Source organism: Ctenocephalides felis, unplaced genomic scaffold (genome assembly GCF_003426905.1).
Source record: "Ctenocephalides felis isolate EL2017-DRISC unplaced genomic scaffold, ASM342690v1 CF-g0.4_SCAFFOLD_03572, whole genome shotgun sequence".
Classification (NCBI taxonomy): Eukaryota; Metazoa; Arthropoda; class Insecta; order Siphonaptera; family Pulicidae; genus Ctenocephalides; species Ctenocephalides felis.
Window position 1 is genome coordinate 41,081,103 of NW_020539726.1, and position 20,827 is coordinate 41,101,929.

The 20,827-nt window shown below is 32.0% G+C and overlaps 1 protein-coding gene across 1 annotated transcript in view; it reads right to left on the reverse strand.

Annotated features, from left to right (window-relative positions):
- The window catches only part of LOC113387535 (neurogenic locus Notch protein), a gene marked incomplete in the record, with an annotated part of 245,646 nt that overhangs the window by 21,242 nt on the left and 203,577 nt on the right, over nucleotides 1-20,827 (reverse strand). The window contains 9 exon segments of the mRNA XM_026624865.1: nucleotides 1,567-1,802; nucleotides 4,712-5,019; nucleotides 6,423-6,623; nucleotides 8,075-8,321; nucleotides 9,779-9,947; nucleotides 10,068-10,268; nucleotides 10,346-10,587; nucleotides 12,988-13,599; nucleotides 14,605-14,814. Coding sequence (XP_026480650.1) covers nucleotides 1,567-1,802; nucleotides 4,712-5,019; nucleotides 6,423-6,623; nucleotides 8,075-8,321; nucleotides 9,779-9,947; nucleotides 10,068-10,268; nucleotides 10,346-10,587; nucleotides 12,988-13,599; nucleotides 14,605-14,814 — 2,426 coding nt within the window.

A 20,827-nucleotide genomic window follows, 5' to 3' on the forward strand; every position in this document is an offset into this window, starting at 1 on the left:
CTGCGTGTAAAATGAGTGAGATATTATGCAAATAAAAGACGCATACAAAGTTTTTTTTATTTAAATTAAATCAAATAGTTTAGAGTCCAAAATTAAAATAATCGTATTTCATCTAGAATTAACTTGGTTTAAGAAATCTTAATGGATTCTAGAAAATACCACAACTTTAGTACAAACGATTATGAAAAAACTTATGATTTCCTAAAAAAAATCCATTAAAAAAAAAACAACCACCCTCTCATTATAATATCTCTGAAAGAATACGTATAAAAGTATATATATGAAAATTCGAGGTATTTTTCTGACTAATTATTGCTTTTTATTATTTTTTTGCTACACAAATATTGATAGAGTTCTAATTGTTTAAAGAGTGCGGCTGTCGGTACGTTACGGTAAAATTTATGATAGAGAAAGTTGTAGCTCATTTAATTACCTTTAAAATAGTATATTACAAGTTCTGATAAAATCAGAATTAAATGAGTTATAATCCAATTAATGCCGGGGGTGGTGACGGAATGCAAATTGTTTTCACTTCTGAACTTAAGATTGAGATTGGCATATTTCCAAAATATCAAGAAAATTGGAGCACAGTAAAAAAAATTCACAGGGCACACGCTTTTTTCCTCTTTATTTACTGCAATAATTTTGTTGATCGTAGGTTGAATAGAGCACTTGTGAACAGGATTTGCAAATTATTCACTTCGAATATGACTTAAGTATAATGTATATTGATTTATTAGTGAGAAAATGTAATTTTAGAAATTAAAATTACTAAAAGCCAGGGTACGAAATTATAAAAATTATAGGCAACATATTGAAGCAATTATTTTGGGTAGAAAAAATTAAGGTGATATTGCACCTTACCGCGAATGCTATATATTAATTCTTTCTGAATTTGTTATACTGTTTAAAAGACTTCAATTTCCAATACGTATATCTTAAGCTATAAATCACAAAGGCAGACGATGATTTTTTGGGTGATAAATTCGGAAAATCAATGTTTTAGTCGTGAATAAACAAAAAATCATTCATTTATACATCTACATCTACAGGTATGACTAAAAATATTGGATAACACTTGGCATTAAAATAAATTGAGCTATTGGAAATAAATTTGTTCTATAAATTGTAGTGTATATTACTAATGCACTATTTCATTGAACATATTTCAATATTTGTTAAAGGGATAATTAAAGTGTTAACTGTGGGAATTGAGAATCATCATTTTATTTGAAGCAGTTCTACATTTAACATCACTCATATATTGGTGTAAATAGTAACTCGAAAACAATAATGATTAATTTTAACTGAACGGTATAAATATTAGTATAGAATATTAAAAAAACGTAGACGGGGGTACAGGACAACGTCTGTCGGGTCATCTAAATATATATATATATATATATTATATATATATATATATATATATATATATATTATTTTACACATAAATCCTTTATCTTACCTATATACGCCTGCGGTGACATGCTCATGTTGCTCTGCACCGAATGCGGCGGGCTCTGATTCGAATAAGGCGGAGACAATGTTGGCGGAGCTCCTCCGCCGCCTGCTCCACCAGGACCGCCACCTACTAAACCGCCTCCTGGATGCAGCAGTGACACGCCTCCTTGGGGATTGCCGGCTTGGCTCATTAGTAAACCGGATGAGGACAGAAGTAGTTCTGTTGTCGGATATGAATTCTGGTGTTGTTGTTGCTGTTGCTGCTGATGCTGCTGCAGGGCGTAGGCGTACTCCAGACTTGTCAGGTTGGCTGCGTGCAGACTGTGGAGGGACTGTGTTCCCTGGGGAAAAGGAAATAGATAAAGATTTAAATTTGAGAAATGGATGGCGAGTTACATGAACTTCCCGATATGTGTGCATAATCGATTTAATAAATAAAAAATAAATTCATTTATGAGTGTGGACAAAATTGTTTGTCACATTTTTTCTTATGTAATGTCAAATGTAATGTATATATATATATATATATAATATATATATATATATATATATATATATATTTGTAGTTCGAATGTCCTGCCATTACTATTAGTGAAGTTGGCAACAGTGTTCTCCTACCCTAAAACTATGTATCCGCCATCTTATATTTATGTTTATGTTGAACCTATGTAAAATAATTCTCTTCTTGCTGAATCGCGAACCAAGTAACATTTAAAATAAAATGAGTAATTTAAAGAAAGCATTTTTATTAGAGCAGAGTGATTATAAGTCACGGTATGGTATTAGTACTACGGTAAAAGTCATGGTATTAGTCAAATATTTTACGGCACCTTGGGTATTTGATAGGATTGAAATTTGATTTAAATGAAAAAAAAACTAGTTGGTATTGGTATTTTGTCTTGAGGCAAGTTACATGAACTTCCCGATTTGTATAAATAATCGACTTAATCAATAAAATATAAATTCATTTATGAGTGATTAAAAGTATTCCGAGTGGATTTATTACACATAATTGAAAACGAACGAACACGTTAACTCGGAGTGTTTTCTAAAAGCAAATTTTCACAAATCAATACATTTTTTATAATTGAACCAGTTTCCGTAAGACTTTAATGGTTTAGTACTTTAGTATGTTCATTAAGACCAAGTACTCTATCGTTATACCAAGTAAATCATCTAATTTTAATTTTAACAAAAGTCAAAAGAACTACTCATTTTCTCAAACTTTGATGAATTTTTAAAATTAAACTACTTGTCGTAAGGCCGTAATATTTCAGTAAGTTCTATAAGATAATCATTCTATATAAACATGACATCATTTGATTGGCTTCTAAGAAAGCCACAAAGTTTTAGAAAAATCATCAAAGAAAACTATGAAATTTTATACAAATTACGTGCAAAGTGATAACTATTGACAATTTATACTGAACTTGTTAATCTGATATCAAACAGTACTGATAATCATTCTATATAGACATGACATCATTTGGTTAGCCTCTAAGAAGGCCACAAAGTTTCAGAAAAATCATCAAAGAAAACATTTTAATTACATCTATAATAATAAATATTGATATTCATAGTTTTTTAAGCATTGAATAAAATAATATTGTATAAAATGGCATTTCATTTTTATGCTTTAATATTTAAAACTAAATGGCATTTCATTTTTATGCTTTAGTATTTAAAAATATAACGCCAAAAAAAGTTCCATGAAAATCGGCTTAAATTTTTTTTTCAACGGTTAATTACAAGAAAACGGCTCGGTGGATTTTTACCTAATCAGTATCATTCCCAACTAATATCTTTCGAACAGTTTTTGATTTTTTAAAATCGATTCGGTAGTATGATCTTAAATGTGGACGAAGAGTTTAAAACTTTTTTCCAAATTACAAAGAAACGGCCCGGCAGATCGTCGCACAAAACTGACAAACAATAGTCCCCATTAAGATACATCAAATGGCGTTGAAATTTCTGAAATCGGTTAAGGCGTTTTTGAGAAAACGTCGATTTACGGCAAAAAATCTGTTCACACACACACACACATACTTTTCCCTTAAATTAGGTCTCATTCAATTCAGAGTGGCTTGAAACGTCGAGAAAACATAAAATTAGTGAAACGGATTTTTTGATGAAAACAAACTTCTCCTTCGGGAAGTTAAAAAAAAAATTGTACATGAAATTTACATAGAAATTATGAGTAGAGCTTAAAACTGACAATGAGATAAATTTGAATACAAATGTTTGTACAGTTTTATATTTAAATAAATATTTAGATATTTTTAACACTAATTTAGATTTTGATTATCTTGTTTCGGCTATAAATCATTAATAAGTAGTTACAATAATAAAGCCTTTCATATATACTTTATTATCCATTTCTTAAAACTATCTTTAGCGAGTCCTTAACAACACTAATTGCACTCGGCTATAAAAAGGAAAGATTATGCAAAAAAAACATTATACCCGAGTTAAAACAGTTCTATTCTACAAAAATAATTGATTGAAGAAGTTATCGATGTCCATAGTTTTCTGATAAAAAAGAAAAGATTTTAATAGAACTTGAAAAGAAACATCAAATGGCTTTTAAATTTCTGAAATCGGTTCAGGCGTTTTTGAGCAAACGTCGATGAAAGTTTTAATTTTGACAAAAGCCAAAAAAATGATACTAATTTATGTAAACTTTGACAAATTTTTAAAATTAAACGAGTTGTTGTAGGGCCGTAATCTTTTAGTATGATCTATAAGACTATGGTATCTACCGTCAAAAAAAAATCATAGAGATCGTCGAAAATTTTTTTTTAACACTTTATTACAAGAAAACAACCCAGCCGATCTTCACCAAAAACTAATCAGCACGATTCCAAACCAATATCTTTCAAACGGTTTTTGAATTTTCAAAATCGATTCAGAATTGCGGGCTAAAACGTGGACGAAAATTTTTCACTTTTCTGCTATTTACAAAGAAACGGCTTAGCCAATCGTCGCACAAAACTGACAAGCAATAGTCCTCATCGAGATACATGGAATGGCTTTTAAATTTTTGAAATCGGTCCAGCCGTCGATTTAAGGTAAAAAATCTGTTCACACACACATACTTTTTCCAAATATTGGTCTCATTCGATTCAGAATGTCTTGAAACGTCCAGGAGAAAACATAAAATTAGCGAATCGGATTTTTTGATGAAAACATAAACTTCTCCTTCGGAAAATGCAGAATATACAAATAATTATGAAGAGACTATTATTTTTACCTTAATGCAGTCTTCATAGCTCGGTGGTTGTTTGCCATTAATCAAATCCAACCTGTGTCCCATATTGCTGTACACACCTCCGTTACCAGATATCTGTCCTAAATCATAAGGACTTCCTATATCCTGATGAGGACTCAACGTCAAGCCATCCACTAAAGACATTGTGTTGCCCGATGTGGCATTCCCTGATCCATTGTTAGTAAGCGAGTCCAGCCCAGTGTTGCCGTTGCTCGCATTGTTCGAGTTCGGTGTTTTCCTTTGTTGGTTTGATTTTTTAGTACTAGGTTTGCGACGGAGAGAATTATTACCTAAAATAAATATTTACCAGTTAAATACTTTGCAACAAAAGCATTTTATATATACTAGCTGACCCGGCAAACGTTGTTTTGCTAAGTAAGGTATATTCTAAACAATTTCTAAAGGATCAAAAATATTAATATTTTTAGTGTATAAGGATGTGTTGTTTGAATGATATATGAAAAATGAGGTATTATAAAAGCAATAAAGCCATTAGTTTGTCTATATTTTGTCAATACAAACAAACTGGAAGTTTTATACACTTTCTGTAGAAAACATGGTATAATCCAATCCAAGTCTTTAATAAAAATTTAATAAAAAGTATATATGTAGAGCAAGGCGAGGCACAAACGTCCTATTTGACTTTGAGCAAATATTAATTATATCATAAAAACCAAACCAATTATATCACAACAAATGACACATTTCAAACGAACAATTATCTGACTACATTCAGTAAAACTGCCAGCTACTTCATCATTGTAGAAATGTGCTATTTTGATGTCTTTCAAAAATTTGTTATCTGGACGTTTTTACCCCATAGACGGGGTAACTTGAAACGGCCAGGTGCTAAACAGGTTTATTGTCTTATTTTACAAATTAAATAATTACATTTTTATACATCTTTTCCCTCTACTTTCAAATATTGTTGTTAAACAATGCTTAACTTTACTGGTTTTTGACACATCGGTGATGGAGCTTTTTAACCCCGGACCTTCATATATTACTATCTATTCTTCGATAAATTCTGGGAAATTATAACTGAAAAAATGTTATTCAACAAAATGTCCCTTTGATCGATACCAATTCTGAAGTTCTGAATTTAAATAACATAAATAAAAAATAATATAACCTAGAAAATGTTTTATAAATACCAATGAGTATATAATTATACAAATGAGATCTTTCAGAGCACCGTGTTTGAGAAAAATATGATTTGCAAAAAAAAGTGTGCTACAACGCCAAAAAGTGCATTTTCATATTAACATTTCAAAAAAGTTGATATTTTGAGTTTCTAGTAACACTTGCGATTCGTTTACTAAAGTTTCTGCGTTTAAATAAAACTACAAACAAAACTACTTACTACAATGTAATCATAATTAAATAATATTCACGTAAAACATCCTATTAAACGTAATTAAACATCATCTGCCAAAAACGTTTGACATTTGACGTATTAGCCACCGTCCATTGTTTTATTCAAATTACCCTTCTACAAAAAAATTCAAATTAAAAATGTAAAGTTTCTACGCGATTTTGAAATAATATCTCACCATTCCGACAACCTACTGATTATTACGAATTTTTCAAGACTAAGACTGGCCAAACCGGTTTAGCCGTTTTCGAGTTTTAGTGGTTTATTTTATCGAGAGCTCCATTTTTATATATAAGAAAATAAAGTTTAAATTCTTACCGTCTTGTAAGTTTGTTCCTGTACCATCTACAGGACTGTGTGGATTTTGTCCAGGATTCGTATTATTATTGTTGTTTATATTATTTTTACCGCTCGCCCTCTTTTTGGACCTTGATTTGTTGCTGCCTTGTACACCTGTAGCACCGATTACTGTCGGATGTGTGATCATTTGGTGGTGGTTCGGAGAACCAGCAAAATGAGCTAAAATTGAAAAAGATGGACCAAAATTAATAAAAAAGCGAATCTAAGGAAAAGAATTGAAGATTGCCTAGTTATAAATAATAAAATATGATATTTGCAAGTGATATTGAGCTAACTTTCAAGATTTTTTGAAAATTAAATTGTACCACAAATATATATATACAGTAGAATCCGATTAGTATGACGCCGGATATATTGACAACCGCTTAATATGACGTAATCGCACTAGAAATTTGGTTTCCATATAAAATTCCTTAAAAAAACAGCTGTCTAGTCGGATATATTGACATCGCTTACATTGACATGTCGCTTATAATGACCCATTTTTGGAAAAAAATATGTCCAATTATAATGACCGACATGATTTTACATGATGTGGCCAAGTCTACGAAAGCAATTGCTATGTCTTTTGTGCACAGTAGCACCAGGGACTGTTTTTACAATAGAATTATGTAAAGAAATCAATAAAAAATTACTGATTACTTACATTGAAAAACACATTTGTATGTTCATGGGTAGGGTAGACTAATTATTAATGGCCCACCACGAATATCTCATAAACAAATAAAATTAGATTTTTTTTAACAATTATATTTGATAGTAGAGGGCGAAAAATGTATAAATTCATAACCAGCCATCACTTTTATTCTTATGACTTTGCTATCAGAAGATGAGCAGCACATGACTGCAATAAAAAGGACCAGCTGAACCTTTATTTTGGCGAAGTTGTAAGCAATAAAATAGTAAAGTTTAAAAAAAAGCAATTTTACAAGAGATTAATCGAATAAATTGTTATTCCGGCTCTTCTGATGAATATTTCTGACCAATAGCAGATCAATGTAATATACTGTGTTGTCTTTGTAACAAATGTACCCACAGAATTAATATTTTGCATTGGTTCAATAATGTAGCGTAAAATGCCTTTAAAATTTAATAGAAGAAATTCCATCTGTTCGCCCCCTGGTTGTTCCACTTTACCCCGTATGTGAGGTAAATGGGTCAGATAACAAATGTTTAAAAAATAATAAAAAATATAATATTTATATAATTAGGAATTATGTACGTATGTATGTAAGTTTTTCTGAACATAGTTCGATAGATGCTTCTTTTATGTATGTTATGTGTTGTTCATTGGGTTTAGACAGTATAATTACTGTAAGTCAAATTGGACCGTTGTGCCCCGCCCTACCCTATGTCAATTTTATTTTATATTAAATTTTAATGTGTCATTTTTATTTTTAATTGAAACGTTTGTATAGGCTTTTCTTTTAAATTACTGAAACATGTGTCATATTTGCATATTAAAAAGTTTTTCTTCAGTACGCTTTTAATGACGACCGGTTAGTATGACGAGATTTCGGCGTCCCTTCGATGTCATACTAAGCGGATTCTAGTGTATATATATATATATATATATATATATACATATATATATATCAATTATTCCTTACCAATTAGTGTATGACCCTGTGCTCCCGCAACGGTCATACCGGCGCCACCTCTACCGCCCTGCACTCCTGCAGGAGCATGATGTTCGTCCAGGAGCCGAACGATATCATGGTGCATACGTTCACCAGCCACATCCCTGGGTAATCTGTCCATGTGATCTGTTATTTCACGATTTGCATATGCATCTAAGAGCGCCCTGCAGGCTTCGTAGGCGCCTTCTCGGGCTCCCAGGAATAGAGGAGTCTCATCCTAAAGAAAAAATAAATTCATTCAAAATAAATATTAAACTAGTGGTGTATGGCATCGTGCTTTAAGGCAAATTGCTGGAACTTCCCGTACCGTAATGAAATATGCGAGAAATTTTAAACGTTTTCAAATATATTATTACAAATACTGTAACTTTCATTATTTTTGCATATCTTGTTATATCTGAGCAAATCAAATGTAAATTATAAATCAATTTATCTCCAGAACATATAAAAACATATAAAAAATCATTCCAGAAAAATTATCCTTCAAGACTGTCTTAAGTAGTGATTTATAGTTTATTAAATGTTTAATTTTATTAGTTTTTATTAAATGTTTAATTTTATTAGTTTTTATTTAATGTTTTATATTTGTAGTTTATATATATTAAGTGTTTTTTATGTTTATATACAAATCTATATATGAATTCTCAATACCCAAATTTTCTCATATTATCTTTAGTTTATAATTTGTACACTTCAGAATGTAATTATATTGTATTATTGCCTTGGGCGTTAAATAAATAAATAAATAAAATAAAACATTAACAATCGTCATTTCATTTCGAAATCAATTTAAAAAAAATAGTTAACGAAAATTAAAAAGTGCTCCCGTATAGTCACAGTCTAAACGCGTTTGCAAATAATTCTGTGCAACATTTTTACTTATACTGTGCTTAGCTTGGCGGCATTTTCACATTTTTCAATAGTTTTCACAAAATTCGAAAAGTCCAGTACATGAAAAGTCTAAACGCACTTTGGTAAACATTTGTACCAGAGTGGCGCTTAGACTGTGCTTAGCCTGGGTGATTTTTTGAATTTTTAATCCAAAATTACAAAAATATTTTATGAAAAATAAAAAAAGATATAATAATTATTTATCCTCAAAAGCAATTGTTTTGTCAATACAAGCAGAAAGTTTTTTAGATCATTCAAATCGGACGCTTAGTTCACTCAAAAACTGTCATTTTTTGCACATTTAGCTCTGTATCTTCGAAATTGCGGGACATGCCTTTGCTAAAAACTAATAACCCCTTCTCGCAATTCCAATCATTACAAATCGAATGTTTTTTAGATCATTAAAATCGGATGATCCGTTCTCTCAAAAATTCGATTTGTATTTTGTGCACTCTTTGCTCCGTATCTCCGTAACAGCTGGACCTGCCTTTGCAAAAAACTAATCAGCACATCTCCGTATCAATAGGGATCGAATGTTTTTTGAACCATTCAAATCGGTTACAACCCATCGGTTATCGGTTACAAACACACACTTTTTCTGAGGTAAGCCAGTAAAATGTTCAGAAACCTTCCAAACGTCGAAAAATGCAAAAAAATTTCATTTTCGATTTTCGGCCCATTACTATAATACTTATAACGATACTAATAATATTATTGGATCATTTAAAAAAAAACTCAATTGATTTATTTATGATAAAAATTATTTATGGTTTTTTTTATTACCTTATCGTCTTGTGCATCCCTGTTAGCACCGTGCACCAGAAGTATATTGACAGCATCGACATTGTTAACAGCCGAAGCCCAATGTAAAGCTGTTTTTCCACAATTATCAGCAGCGTTTATATCTGCATCTGCATTTATTAAATCTTCAACCATACCTTCAATAGCCAATCTAGAAAATAAATTAAAATTATCATTCATGATTGCGCATTGGAAACGTTTGTCAGTTCTTACATTCAAATTAAAGATTACTAATATTTATGTATATTGGTTAAATAAAATCATCATTTACCTTGCTGCAAGTATCAATGGTGTAGTACCATCATGCATTCTGGCATTCAAGTTAGTAGCACGATTCCTCAACAAAATCTGGAATACACCCATGGCATCAGAAGCCACTGCTGCATGTAAAGGCGTTCTGCCTGTGTTATCGGCTACATTGGCATCAGCTCCTGCATCCAGCAATCGCTTGGCTGCATCTGCTCTTGCATACCTATAAAATTGAAACTCATATTAGTAATTCTATAAATAATTTAGATTGCTAATATGGTGTAATGTTTTATTTATTACCTTGCTGCCAAATGCAAGGACGTCTCTCCAGTCTTATCCATAGCAGCGTCTAATTCAGCACCCTGAGCTACCAACTCGGCAATAACAGCTGCTGTGACATCATCGGCTGGTGTACCTCCTTCACCTTGTCCAGATTCCTCACCACCACTGTCCAGGCCAGCACCTCCTCCTCGGACAGCTGCTAACATAAGTGGTGTCATGCCCATTGGGCCACGAGCGTTGGGGTCTAATGGACCGTCTTGCTGTTGAGGAAAAACATACATGTAAATATAAATATCAAGATAAATATAAATATAAAGTGTCCGCCATATAACTTTTTTTTATTGGTAGCAATTTAGAATTTTTGACAGCAATTAAAAAATTAGACAGCCATTTCAATGAAATTATTTTCGATTATTAACCAGAAGGATTGCACTTTCAAATAGAAAAGATTTAGATTGAGAAAATATTCAGTAGTTTATATATAGCATTTTCAAAAAAAAAAGTTATCTGACGGACCCTATAAATATAAATATAAATATAAATATAAATATAAATATAAATATAGATGTAGATGTAGATATAGATATAGATATAGATATAGATATAGATATAAATATAGATATAAATATAAATATAAACTAGTGGGATAGGTGGCAATGTGGCATCGTGCCTTAAGGCAAATTGCTGGAACTTCCCGTACCGTAACAAAATGTTCGAGAAATATTGAATGTTTTCAAATAGATTATTATAAATATTGTAACATTGTCTACTATTTATAAGAATTATATAAACTGAATTGCAGAGTTGAAGTTATTTGTTTAAAATATATTAGAACTATAGTCAGAATTAAAAATAAAATCTGAATTATTTTCGATATACAAAAAATTAAAAAAAAAAATTAAAAAAAAATGAAACAAAAATTTTTTTTTCCAAAATCAATTATTTTGTTAAGACAAGCAGAAAGTTTTTTGAATCAATTGAATCGGGCGCTTAGTTCTCTCAAAAACTGCCATTTTTTGTACATTTAGCTCTGTATCTCCGAAATGGCTAGGCCTGCCTTTGCGAAAAACTAATAACCCCTTCTCCCAATAATTACTAATTGAATGTTCTTTAGACAATTCAAATCGGATGCTCCGTTCTCTCAAAAACTCGATTTCTATTTTCTGCACTCTGCTCCTTATCTCCGTAACTGCTGGACCTGCCTTTGCCAAAAACTAATACTAAATACTAAACTAAACTAACATCTCCTTATCAATAGGAATCGAATGTTTTTTAAACCATTCAAATCGGTTGATCCGTACGCCCAAAAACGTGGGCGAACATTTGTATCCATACATACATACACACACACACACACACACATATCCATTTTTTCTGAGGTATGCCAAAACGTTCAGAAACCTTCAAAACGTCGAGAAATGTAGAAATTTTCAATTCCGATTTTCGGCCCATTACAATAACTTACCCTACGGGAAGTTAATATAAATATAAATCTTTCTAAAGATAATTTGCCATTATCTTTAAAATAGTATATTACAAGTTCTGATAAAGTCAGAATTAAAAGAGTAATCCAATTAATGCCGGGAGTGGTGAAGGGGTGCAAATTGTTTTCACTTCTGAACTTGAGATTAAGATTAGCCTATTTCCAAAATATCATGCAAATTGGAGCACAGTAAAAAAAATTCACAGGGAACACGCTTTTACTTCTCCATTTACTGCAATAATTTTGTTGATCGTAGGATGAATAGAGCACATGAGAACAGGATTTGACAAATTAATTCACTTCAAATTTAAACTTAAGTAATGATGTATATTGAATTATTAGTGAAAAAAATGTAATTTATATATTAAAATTACTAAAAGCCAGTTAAAATATGGTACAAAATTATAAAAATTATAGGCAATATTATTGAAGCAATTATTTTGGGTAGAAAAATCCCAGGTGATATTGTACCTTTACCTCGAATGCTATATATGAATTCTTTCTGAATTTGTTATACCTTTTAAAAGACGTCAATTTTCAACACGTGTATCTATGCTATGACAATAAATACATCACAAAGGCAGACGATGATTTTTTGTGTGAAAAATTTGGAAAATCAATGTTTTAGTCGTGAATAAACAAAAAATCATTCATTTATACATACACATCTACAGGTATAACTAAAAATATTAGATAAACCTTGGCATTAAAATAAATTGAGCTATTGGAAATAAATTTGTTATATAAATGGCAGTGTATAATTTTTGATATACAATTTTATTGGACATATTTTAATATTTGTTAAAGGGATAATTAAAGTGTTAACTGTGGAAATTGAGAATCATCATTTTATTTGAAGCAGTTCTACATTTAACATCTCTGATATATTGGCGTAAATAGTAATTCAAAAAACAATAATTATTAGGTTGTCAAATATCTCCCTTCCGCTTTTTTGCTCTTGGTTTATAATACAAAAAGGCGGAAGGGAGATATTTGACAACCTTATATTATTTTTTGGTAAACGGTGAAAATTAGTATATTATATTAAAAAATTGTAGATATAGGTACAGGACAACGTCTGTCGGGGCATCTAGTATATAAATATAAATATAAATATATGTATAAAAACATATTTATGCTTAAAATGATGTTAGTATGTAATTTTGTTTCTACTTACATGTGATGGTGGTGTCATCATGCTAGGCGGCACTCTAATATCAGCAGCTTCCAAATGCTGTTGCGTCCAGACTCCACCAGCACTTGAATTAGTACCAGTGCCACTGCTAGCTTCCTCGTACTCCGTAACAGCTGTATGATCACTTCCATAACCACCATTGTGACGATTCGAACAATGCCTCTTAGCTCTCGGTTGTCCTGAAGAATCATCATGCAAATCCTCCTCATCATCCGACCACTGTTGACGCATGATACCCTCTATGCCCAGCACTAGTTGTTTAGGTGGTTTATTCAAATTGCGCATCTCTTGTCCATCTGGTCCACGTCTTCTGGAACGTCTTCTTCCTGCACCAGAGTCGCTTCTTAAGAAGCCTTCTGGGAACCAGGTGATGCCGGCTGCTCGTTTTCTTTGGGCTGTGACGAGGACGCCGAATAATAGACCAGCAAGTAAGACGAGGACGACGCCTATGAAGACGTATTTTAAGTTGGCAGGTGAGTCGGTGGATGTGGGACCAGGAGTGTCTCTGGGGACTGCTTCACCTCCAACTTGGTAGATGGGGAAAGACGAAGAGAGGGTGCGCTTGGCTGCTTTGGCTGCCAGAAATTCTGCGGCCTAGAGAAAATGACAATTGAAATATTAGAGAATAATCTCTTTTTGGATCAAATAAAAGGAATATTATTTCTTGACATTTTCCAAAACCAAAACAATCATTTTCAATAACGATTTATAAATAAACTCATTTGTTACTTAGAATTTATCATAATTAATTTTATTTTCACTAAACTTATTCATACTTTTCTTTTAATATATAAATCTATTAAAGACTTAAGGGGCACAACTAGTGTAACCGCCTGAAAAAAGGTGATTTTTTGGGAATCTATATTAAAAAAATACTTTATCAATCATTTCAAAATTTTAAGAATATATTTACACATGTTTTAAGAATACATAGTAAAATTTTTGAAGAAAAAAATTAAATATTTTTTAAGTTATCGTCGATCTCCAACGGCGCGAAAAAAATGCCCTTCACTGCTGCAGTGATTCCGGCCTTCTACGTGGATGAAATAAAAAATAAAAAATCTCGTTAAACTAGATAATATTGTCTGTAAAATGACCTACGATAAAAAAAAATCAAAAATTGACAAAATGGCGGCGATTTTTTAAAAAAAAGTCAAATTTTACCCAAAAATTTGGTCGTTCTTGGACTGCCAAAATTCGATTTTTGATCCGATCAAAAAATCGATAGTTCATTTTACGGAGAACTATATATAGAACATGTAAAAAAATTCGGATAGTGATCGGATCATTTGTTTTTGAGTAATCGCTGCAGCAAATTCGGAAAATGCTGTTTCGAGAAAAACGCGTTTGAAGATAAAATAATCGTTATACTATATACTATACATATACTCTTTTGAATGGATGTAACTCAAAAGCTATTTGAGATATCAATTTGAAATTTTGGTATGTTATTTTTAAAGGTATAAACCTATCGAAATGTGGAAAAATTAAAAATACGATTTTTTCGAAATTTCACACTAGTTGTGCCCCTTAACTTGTTTTTACCATGAAAGTTGCACAGTGAGATCAATATAAATCAATTATTTCTTTTCTTCTTACCTGCTTAGCTGACAAGAAGCACTCAGCATTCTCATCACTGGAACACTTAGTATTATCGACTTCCAAATACACAATAACACCACTCCTGCCATGTGTCTCCTTAAAAGCTACATGATGCTTCCTACCAAATGCAGTATCTTGCACACTCGAATCCTGTGCTGCTCCTCGCCAAGGATAAATCATGTCAGCTCCGTTTTTATCTTTCTTAACCTGGATAATAGAAATATAAATATAAATAACTAGCAAATCCAGCGAACTTCGTTTCGCCACCAAATATAAATATAAACTAGCTGTACGTGGAATTCTGTCTTAAGGCAATTAAGGCATCATGCCTTAAGGCAAATTGCTGGAACTTCCCGTACCAAAAATTATTATTTTTTAAAAAACGATTAACATTTTTGAAAAAATTTTACTTCGAAAAAATTAGATTTTTGAGAAACAAAAAAAAATTGTTTGCAAAAAAAGTTTTCTTTATTTTGGCATAGTTTTGGAAATTCTGAACTTTTTTTCAAAGCAATCGTACTGCTTTTACTACATAGAGACGAAATGTCAAAGCGCGTAAGCGCCGCGTCGCCGTCTAACGGATAGGAATATAAACAAAATTCATACTTATTGTTAAAATCTCTATAAAATATCTGATAATTTGATGTGCATATGTCTAATGGTCATTTTTGACCGCCAAATGGCTTTTTGTTTTACTTTTTCCATTAGATCTCCGAAACCGCTAGACCTGCCTTCATGAAGATTTGATCAATACAAGTAAAAAAGTAAAATGTTTTTTGAATTTTTAAAATCGAACGCTCCGTTCTCTTAAAATCCGTCTTACCGTTTTTGGCACTTTTTGCTCCGTATCTTCGGAACGGCTAGACCTGCCTCCATCAAAAACTAATCGGCACGTCTCCTTATCAGTACGAATCGAATGTTTTTTAAATTATTTAAATCGGTTGATCGGTGTTCTCGAAATCGTCAACAAAAATTTGTATCCGCACACACACACACACACGCACACACACATACATCCATTTTTTCTAAGGTATGCCAAAATATTCAGAAACCTTTGAAACGTCGAGAAATGCAAAAATTTTCATTTTCGATTTTTTTTGCAATTACTATAACTTACGGAAAGTTAATAACTAGCAAATCCAGCGAAATCCCTTTCGCCACCAGATGGTTTCGTAGGAAAGATGAAAAATTTACATAGAAAATGATTAGCTGTCAAACGATGTATCTACCAGCACCATCTATTTAAAATATTGGTTTGTTAAGTATCAGAGATGACGCTGTATGTGAAAATAGATATTTCCACTTTTCTGTTGAAATCTTCCTTCAATTTTCTTTGCTATAAACCTCACGGAGCCCGAGACCTTTCCAACGAATGTAAAATTGTCGAAATCGGTTCGTGCGTTCTTGTGTTATATAGTCCGGAAGAAAAACCCGACTTATTTTTATATAATACAGTAGAACTCCAATTATCCGAACTCCGACTATCCGAACTCCGTCTATCCGAACTCCGACTATCCAAATCGCCGATTATCCGAATCACTTTCAGAAAAAAAATTGTCCAAAAAAAGTCTAAATGCGCTATTATTATTCCACTAGCAAAGCCAGTGTAGGCACATTGTTTGTTTTGATTCGACGGAGATGTTTACAAAACAATGATTTTTATTTCTAAACTTGTACATAAGTACATTTTATTTATATTTAAAACATGTGAAAATGTCATGTTTCTTTCATTTAATTCAATAAAAAAATAGTGCAATATCAAAACGTAACTTTTTTCCTCTCCAATGGCAGTTTTAAAAACAAACCCCAATTATCCGAATGGGTCCCGGTCCCCATTAATTCGGATAATTGGAGTTCTACTGTAGATGATTTATGACCTTAAGAAATAATGGAATTAATTTTGCTTTTCCTTTACCTTAACGTTGGCTCTCAATTCATTCCCGACGTCTCTCAAGAAAACCATCAGATTAGCTCTGAAATCTCGTTCCGTCATCAACACGACCATCGATACCACACCATCAGCAGTCAAATCCATGTCGCCGCCTCCGGAGCCTCCGCCAGAACCTCCGCCAGAACCACCATTATTAGAACCACTACAGTCTAATCCATCCCAATTGCACTCGGCAGTGTTACAAGCTTCGTCGCAACGACCATCAGCATAATGGACTCTAAAAATAAAAAGATAGTATAAATAATTATCTTCCTGTATATAAAAATGAATCGCAAAATGTGTTGGTAAGCGCATAACTCAACAACGTCTGGACCAATTTAGCTAATTCTTTTTTTTAAATGTTCGTCGAAATCCAAGGATGGTTCTTACCGGGAAAACCCTAAAAACCGCTCTTTTCTTTCTATCATACAAATGTCTTCTAACTAAAACGTAGAATCAATTTGAGCTTTATTGCTATTATATAAAAATCATAGTAAATTACAAGCACTCACTGTATACTCCTTCAAAACGATTATTCGGATTTTGATAAATCTTTCTGAAGTTTGTTAAAGAAAATTTCTAGGATGTATTTGATTCTAAAGTACTGGGATGTATTAGCAATATTATAGAAATAAATAGAAAAAATTGCAAAAAACGACATGTAATTGTTTGCATTGAAAATAAATGAAAACTATCATCTGCCAAAAATTTCAATTTACTTATGAACCTAGACAATATTAGAATATGTATAATAAATTTATGATTATAAATAAGAAAAATGAAATGTTTACATTATTATTGCCAAAAAGCAGCTGAGATAAAAACAAATTATTCAAAATATAAAATACAGTTTATGTATGGCAGATTGAATGATACACATATGAACAGGATTTGACAAATTAATTAACTTAAAATATGAAATTAAGTATTAATCAGGACCGGTACTACCCTTTAATGCGATGCATGCGAAACACACGAGCGCACGCTTTAGGGGGCGCCAACACAAGATTCGGATATTAAATTTTCAATATAGTTGTTTTTTCAATATATAATTTCTTTGCATCTTTTACTAATCTTTACCCAATATTTTTAAAATTCGTAAAAATTTCACTTAATAACAATAAATGGGAAAGTGAAGATGAATACAGACAACTCGGCCCTCACGATATCGATTAGGAGAAGTTTAAGATGCAATTTTGGATATCTTAAATAATAAAAAATTAAATTAATTTAATCCAACATGAAAGGTGTTATGTTATGGTTATGGTTATGTTATACCGTTTAAAAGACTTCAATTTCCAATATAGTGTGGGAATTGAGACTCATCATTTTATTTAAAGCAGTTCTACATTTAACATCGCTCATATTATAAATGTATATGCATTTTGGTGTGAAGAGTAATTTAAAAAACAATAATTATTATTTTTTAAGCAAACAGTAAATACACCTAAGTCTGTTTTTACACGGTAGATTGGTTCCAGAAGAAGCCGTGTAAAAAAAAACGTGTAAAAAAAGACATTGATCTTATACAAAAATGGGCGATTTGTTCCTAATCTCTAAAACCTATTAAAATTAGTGAAAAACAAGAATTTTTAAGAACAAGAATTTATGTTTATTTAATTAAATCAAATATTCACAAGCAATTTTTTCACAAGCATAGTAATTAATGATAAAAAAGATATGCACACTAATCTTAAAAGTAATAAAGGGCGCTAAAGGAGAATTCACTTAAATCCGACCAGTAAATTTTATTGTATGCACATAAAGGGAATTCCCCTAAATTAGTGCTATTCACATTTGCTTTGACCAGTAAAAATTGTTTGTACGCGCTAAAGGGGAATTCACTTAAATCTTTAAGCCAATGTTCGCAAACTATCGATACTATCAATGGTTTCAGACTTTTTTCTTTCATAAATACTTTTTTGTGATATGAAAATACTTCGCAAAAATTAAATTTGACAAAAAAATTCAAGTACATAAAATTTCAAATCGTGCTAAATGGAATAAATCGTGTAAAAAAATTAAAAATATTAAATTTTCAAACCGTGTTATATCAAAACCGTGTACAAAAAGACCGCGTAAAAACAGACTTAGGTGTATTAGTATATTACATTATATAAAAAAATTGTAGGCATGGATACAGGGCAACATCTGTCGGGTCATCTAGTTACAAATAAATTTAAATTTATATCACTATGATAGTAGTTTTTATTACCTGCAGTACGACTCAGCTTGGCATCTCTGCAAACTCCGTTGACAATCTCGGCCATCAAACAAGCAATCAGCAGTCACATTGTGTATCACATCTTCCATCACCGAAGACTCTTGAGCATTGTTCTGCAAGTGGACATCTGCGCCAAGGATCAGCAACTGCCCTGGAGCAATCACCTCCATCGAAATTGCAAGCGTATGTGTTGCATTCCATGTCACATCTAGAAATGTAATAAAATTAATTGAAAAATTTCCATTGTATGAAATGACTTAGAATTACAGTAGAATCCGCATAGTATGACATCGAAGGGACGCCGAAATCTCGTCATACTAACCGGTCGTCATTAAAGCGTACTGAAGAAAAACTTTTTAATATGCAAATATGTTACATGTTTCAGTAATTCAAAAGAAAGCCTATACAAACGTTTTAATTAAAATAAAAATGTCACATTAAAATTTAATATAAAATAAAATTGACATAGGGTAGGGCAGGGGCACAACGGTCCAATTTGACTTACGGTAATTATACTGTCTAAACCCAATGAACAACACATAACATACATCAAAGAAGCATCTATCGAACTATGTTCAGAAACACTTACATACATACGTACATAATTCCTAATTATATAAATATTATACTTTTTACTATTTTTTAAACATTTGGTATCTGACCCATTTTACTTCACATACGGGGTAAAGTGGAACAATCAGGGGGCGAACAGATGCAATTTTTTTTATTGAATTTTAAAGGCATTTTATGCTACATTATTGAACCAACGCAAAATATTAATTCTGTGGGTACATTTGTTACAAAGACAACACAGTATATTACATTGATCTGCTATTTGTCAGAAATATTCATCAGAAGAGCCGGAATAACAATTTATTGAATTAATCTCTTGTAAAATTGCTTTTTTTTAAACTTTACTATTTTATTGCTTACACCTTTGCCAAAGTAAAGTTCAGCTGGTCCTTTTTATCGCAGTCATGTGCTGCTATCTTCTGATAGCAAAGTCTTAAGAATAAAGGTGATGGCTAGTTATGAATTTATACATTTTTTGCCCTCTACTATCAAATATTTTTTTTAAAAAAAATCTAAATTTATTTGTTTACGAGATATCCGTGGTGGACCATTAATAATTAGTCTACCCTACCCATAAACATATTGTGTTTTTTTTAATGTAAGTAATCAGTAATTTTTGATTGTTTTCTTTGCATAATTTTATTGTAAAAACAGTCCCTGGTGCTACTGTGCACAAAAGACATACCAATTGCTTTCGTAGACTTGGCCACATCATGTAAAATCATGACGGTCATTATAATTGGACATATTTTTTTCCAAAATGGGTCATTATAAGCGACATGTCAATGTAAGCGATGTCAATAATCCGATAGACAGCTGTTTTTTTAAGGAATTTTATATGAAAACCAAATTTCTAGTGCGATTACGTCATAATAAGCGGTTGTCAATATATCCGGCGTCATACTAATCGGATTCTACTGTATATAGTTTATTTACCTGAAGTTTTCTTGTTTTTTCTTTGCAGCCTTCGGCTGCACATCTCTTCAAATCAGGTCTTGGCACACTAACGCCCAAATCGTCTTTCTTGTCTTTCAAAACTGGTCGGACGCTCTTTCCGCTCTGGTCACTTCTACCATCAGGACTGTATACATCACAAGTTTTTCCAGTCCAGTGTCTTGGGCAATAACAAGCAAAATCTCCAATTTTATCTTGACACACAGCATCAGGTGTCTACAAGTTTTGATTCGCATTCATCGAGACTGTCAAGTTCACAATTGACACCTGCGGTGCCTCTTGCACATTCACACCTGTAGCCCCCGCCTCCATCGGCAATCACACAGACACCACCGTTGTGACAAGGGTTGGAATCGCAATCGTATCCAGAGAATTCACAGTTTTTGCCATAGTACCATCAGGGCATAAGCAATGATGTCCTTCGCGTCTGGCTGAACATATTCCGCCGTTCTGACAAGGCGAGGTTGCACAAAAATCAACTTTGACTTCGCAATGGCGACCCATGTATCCGGTTTTGCAGTTGCAATGATAGTCGTTTA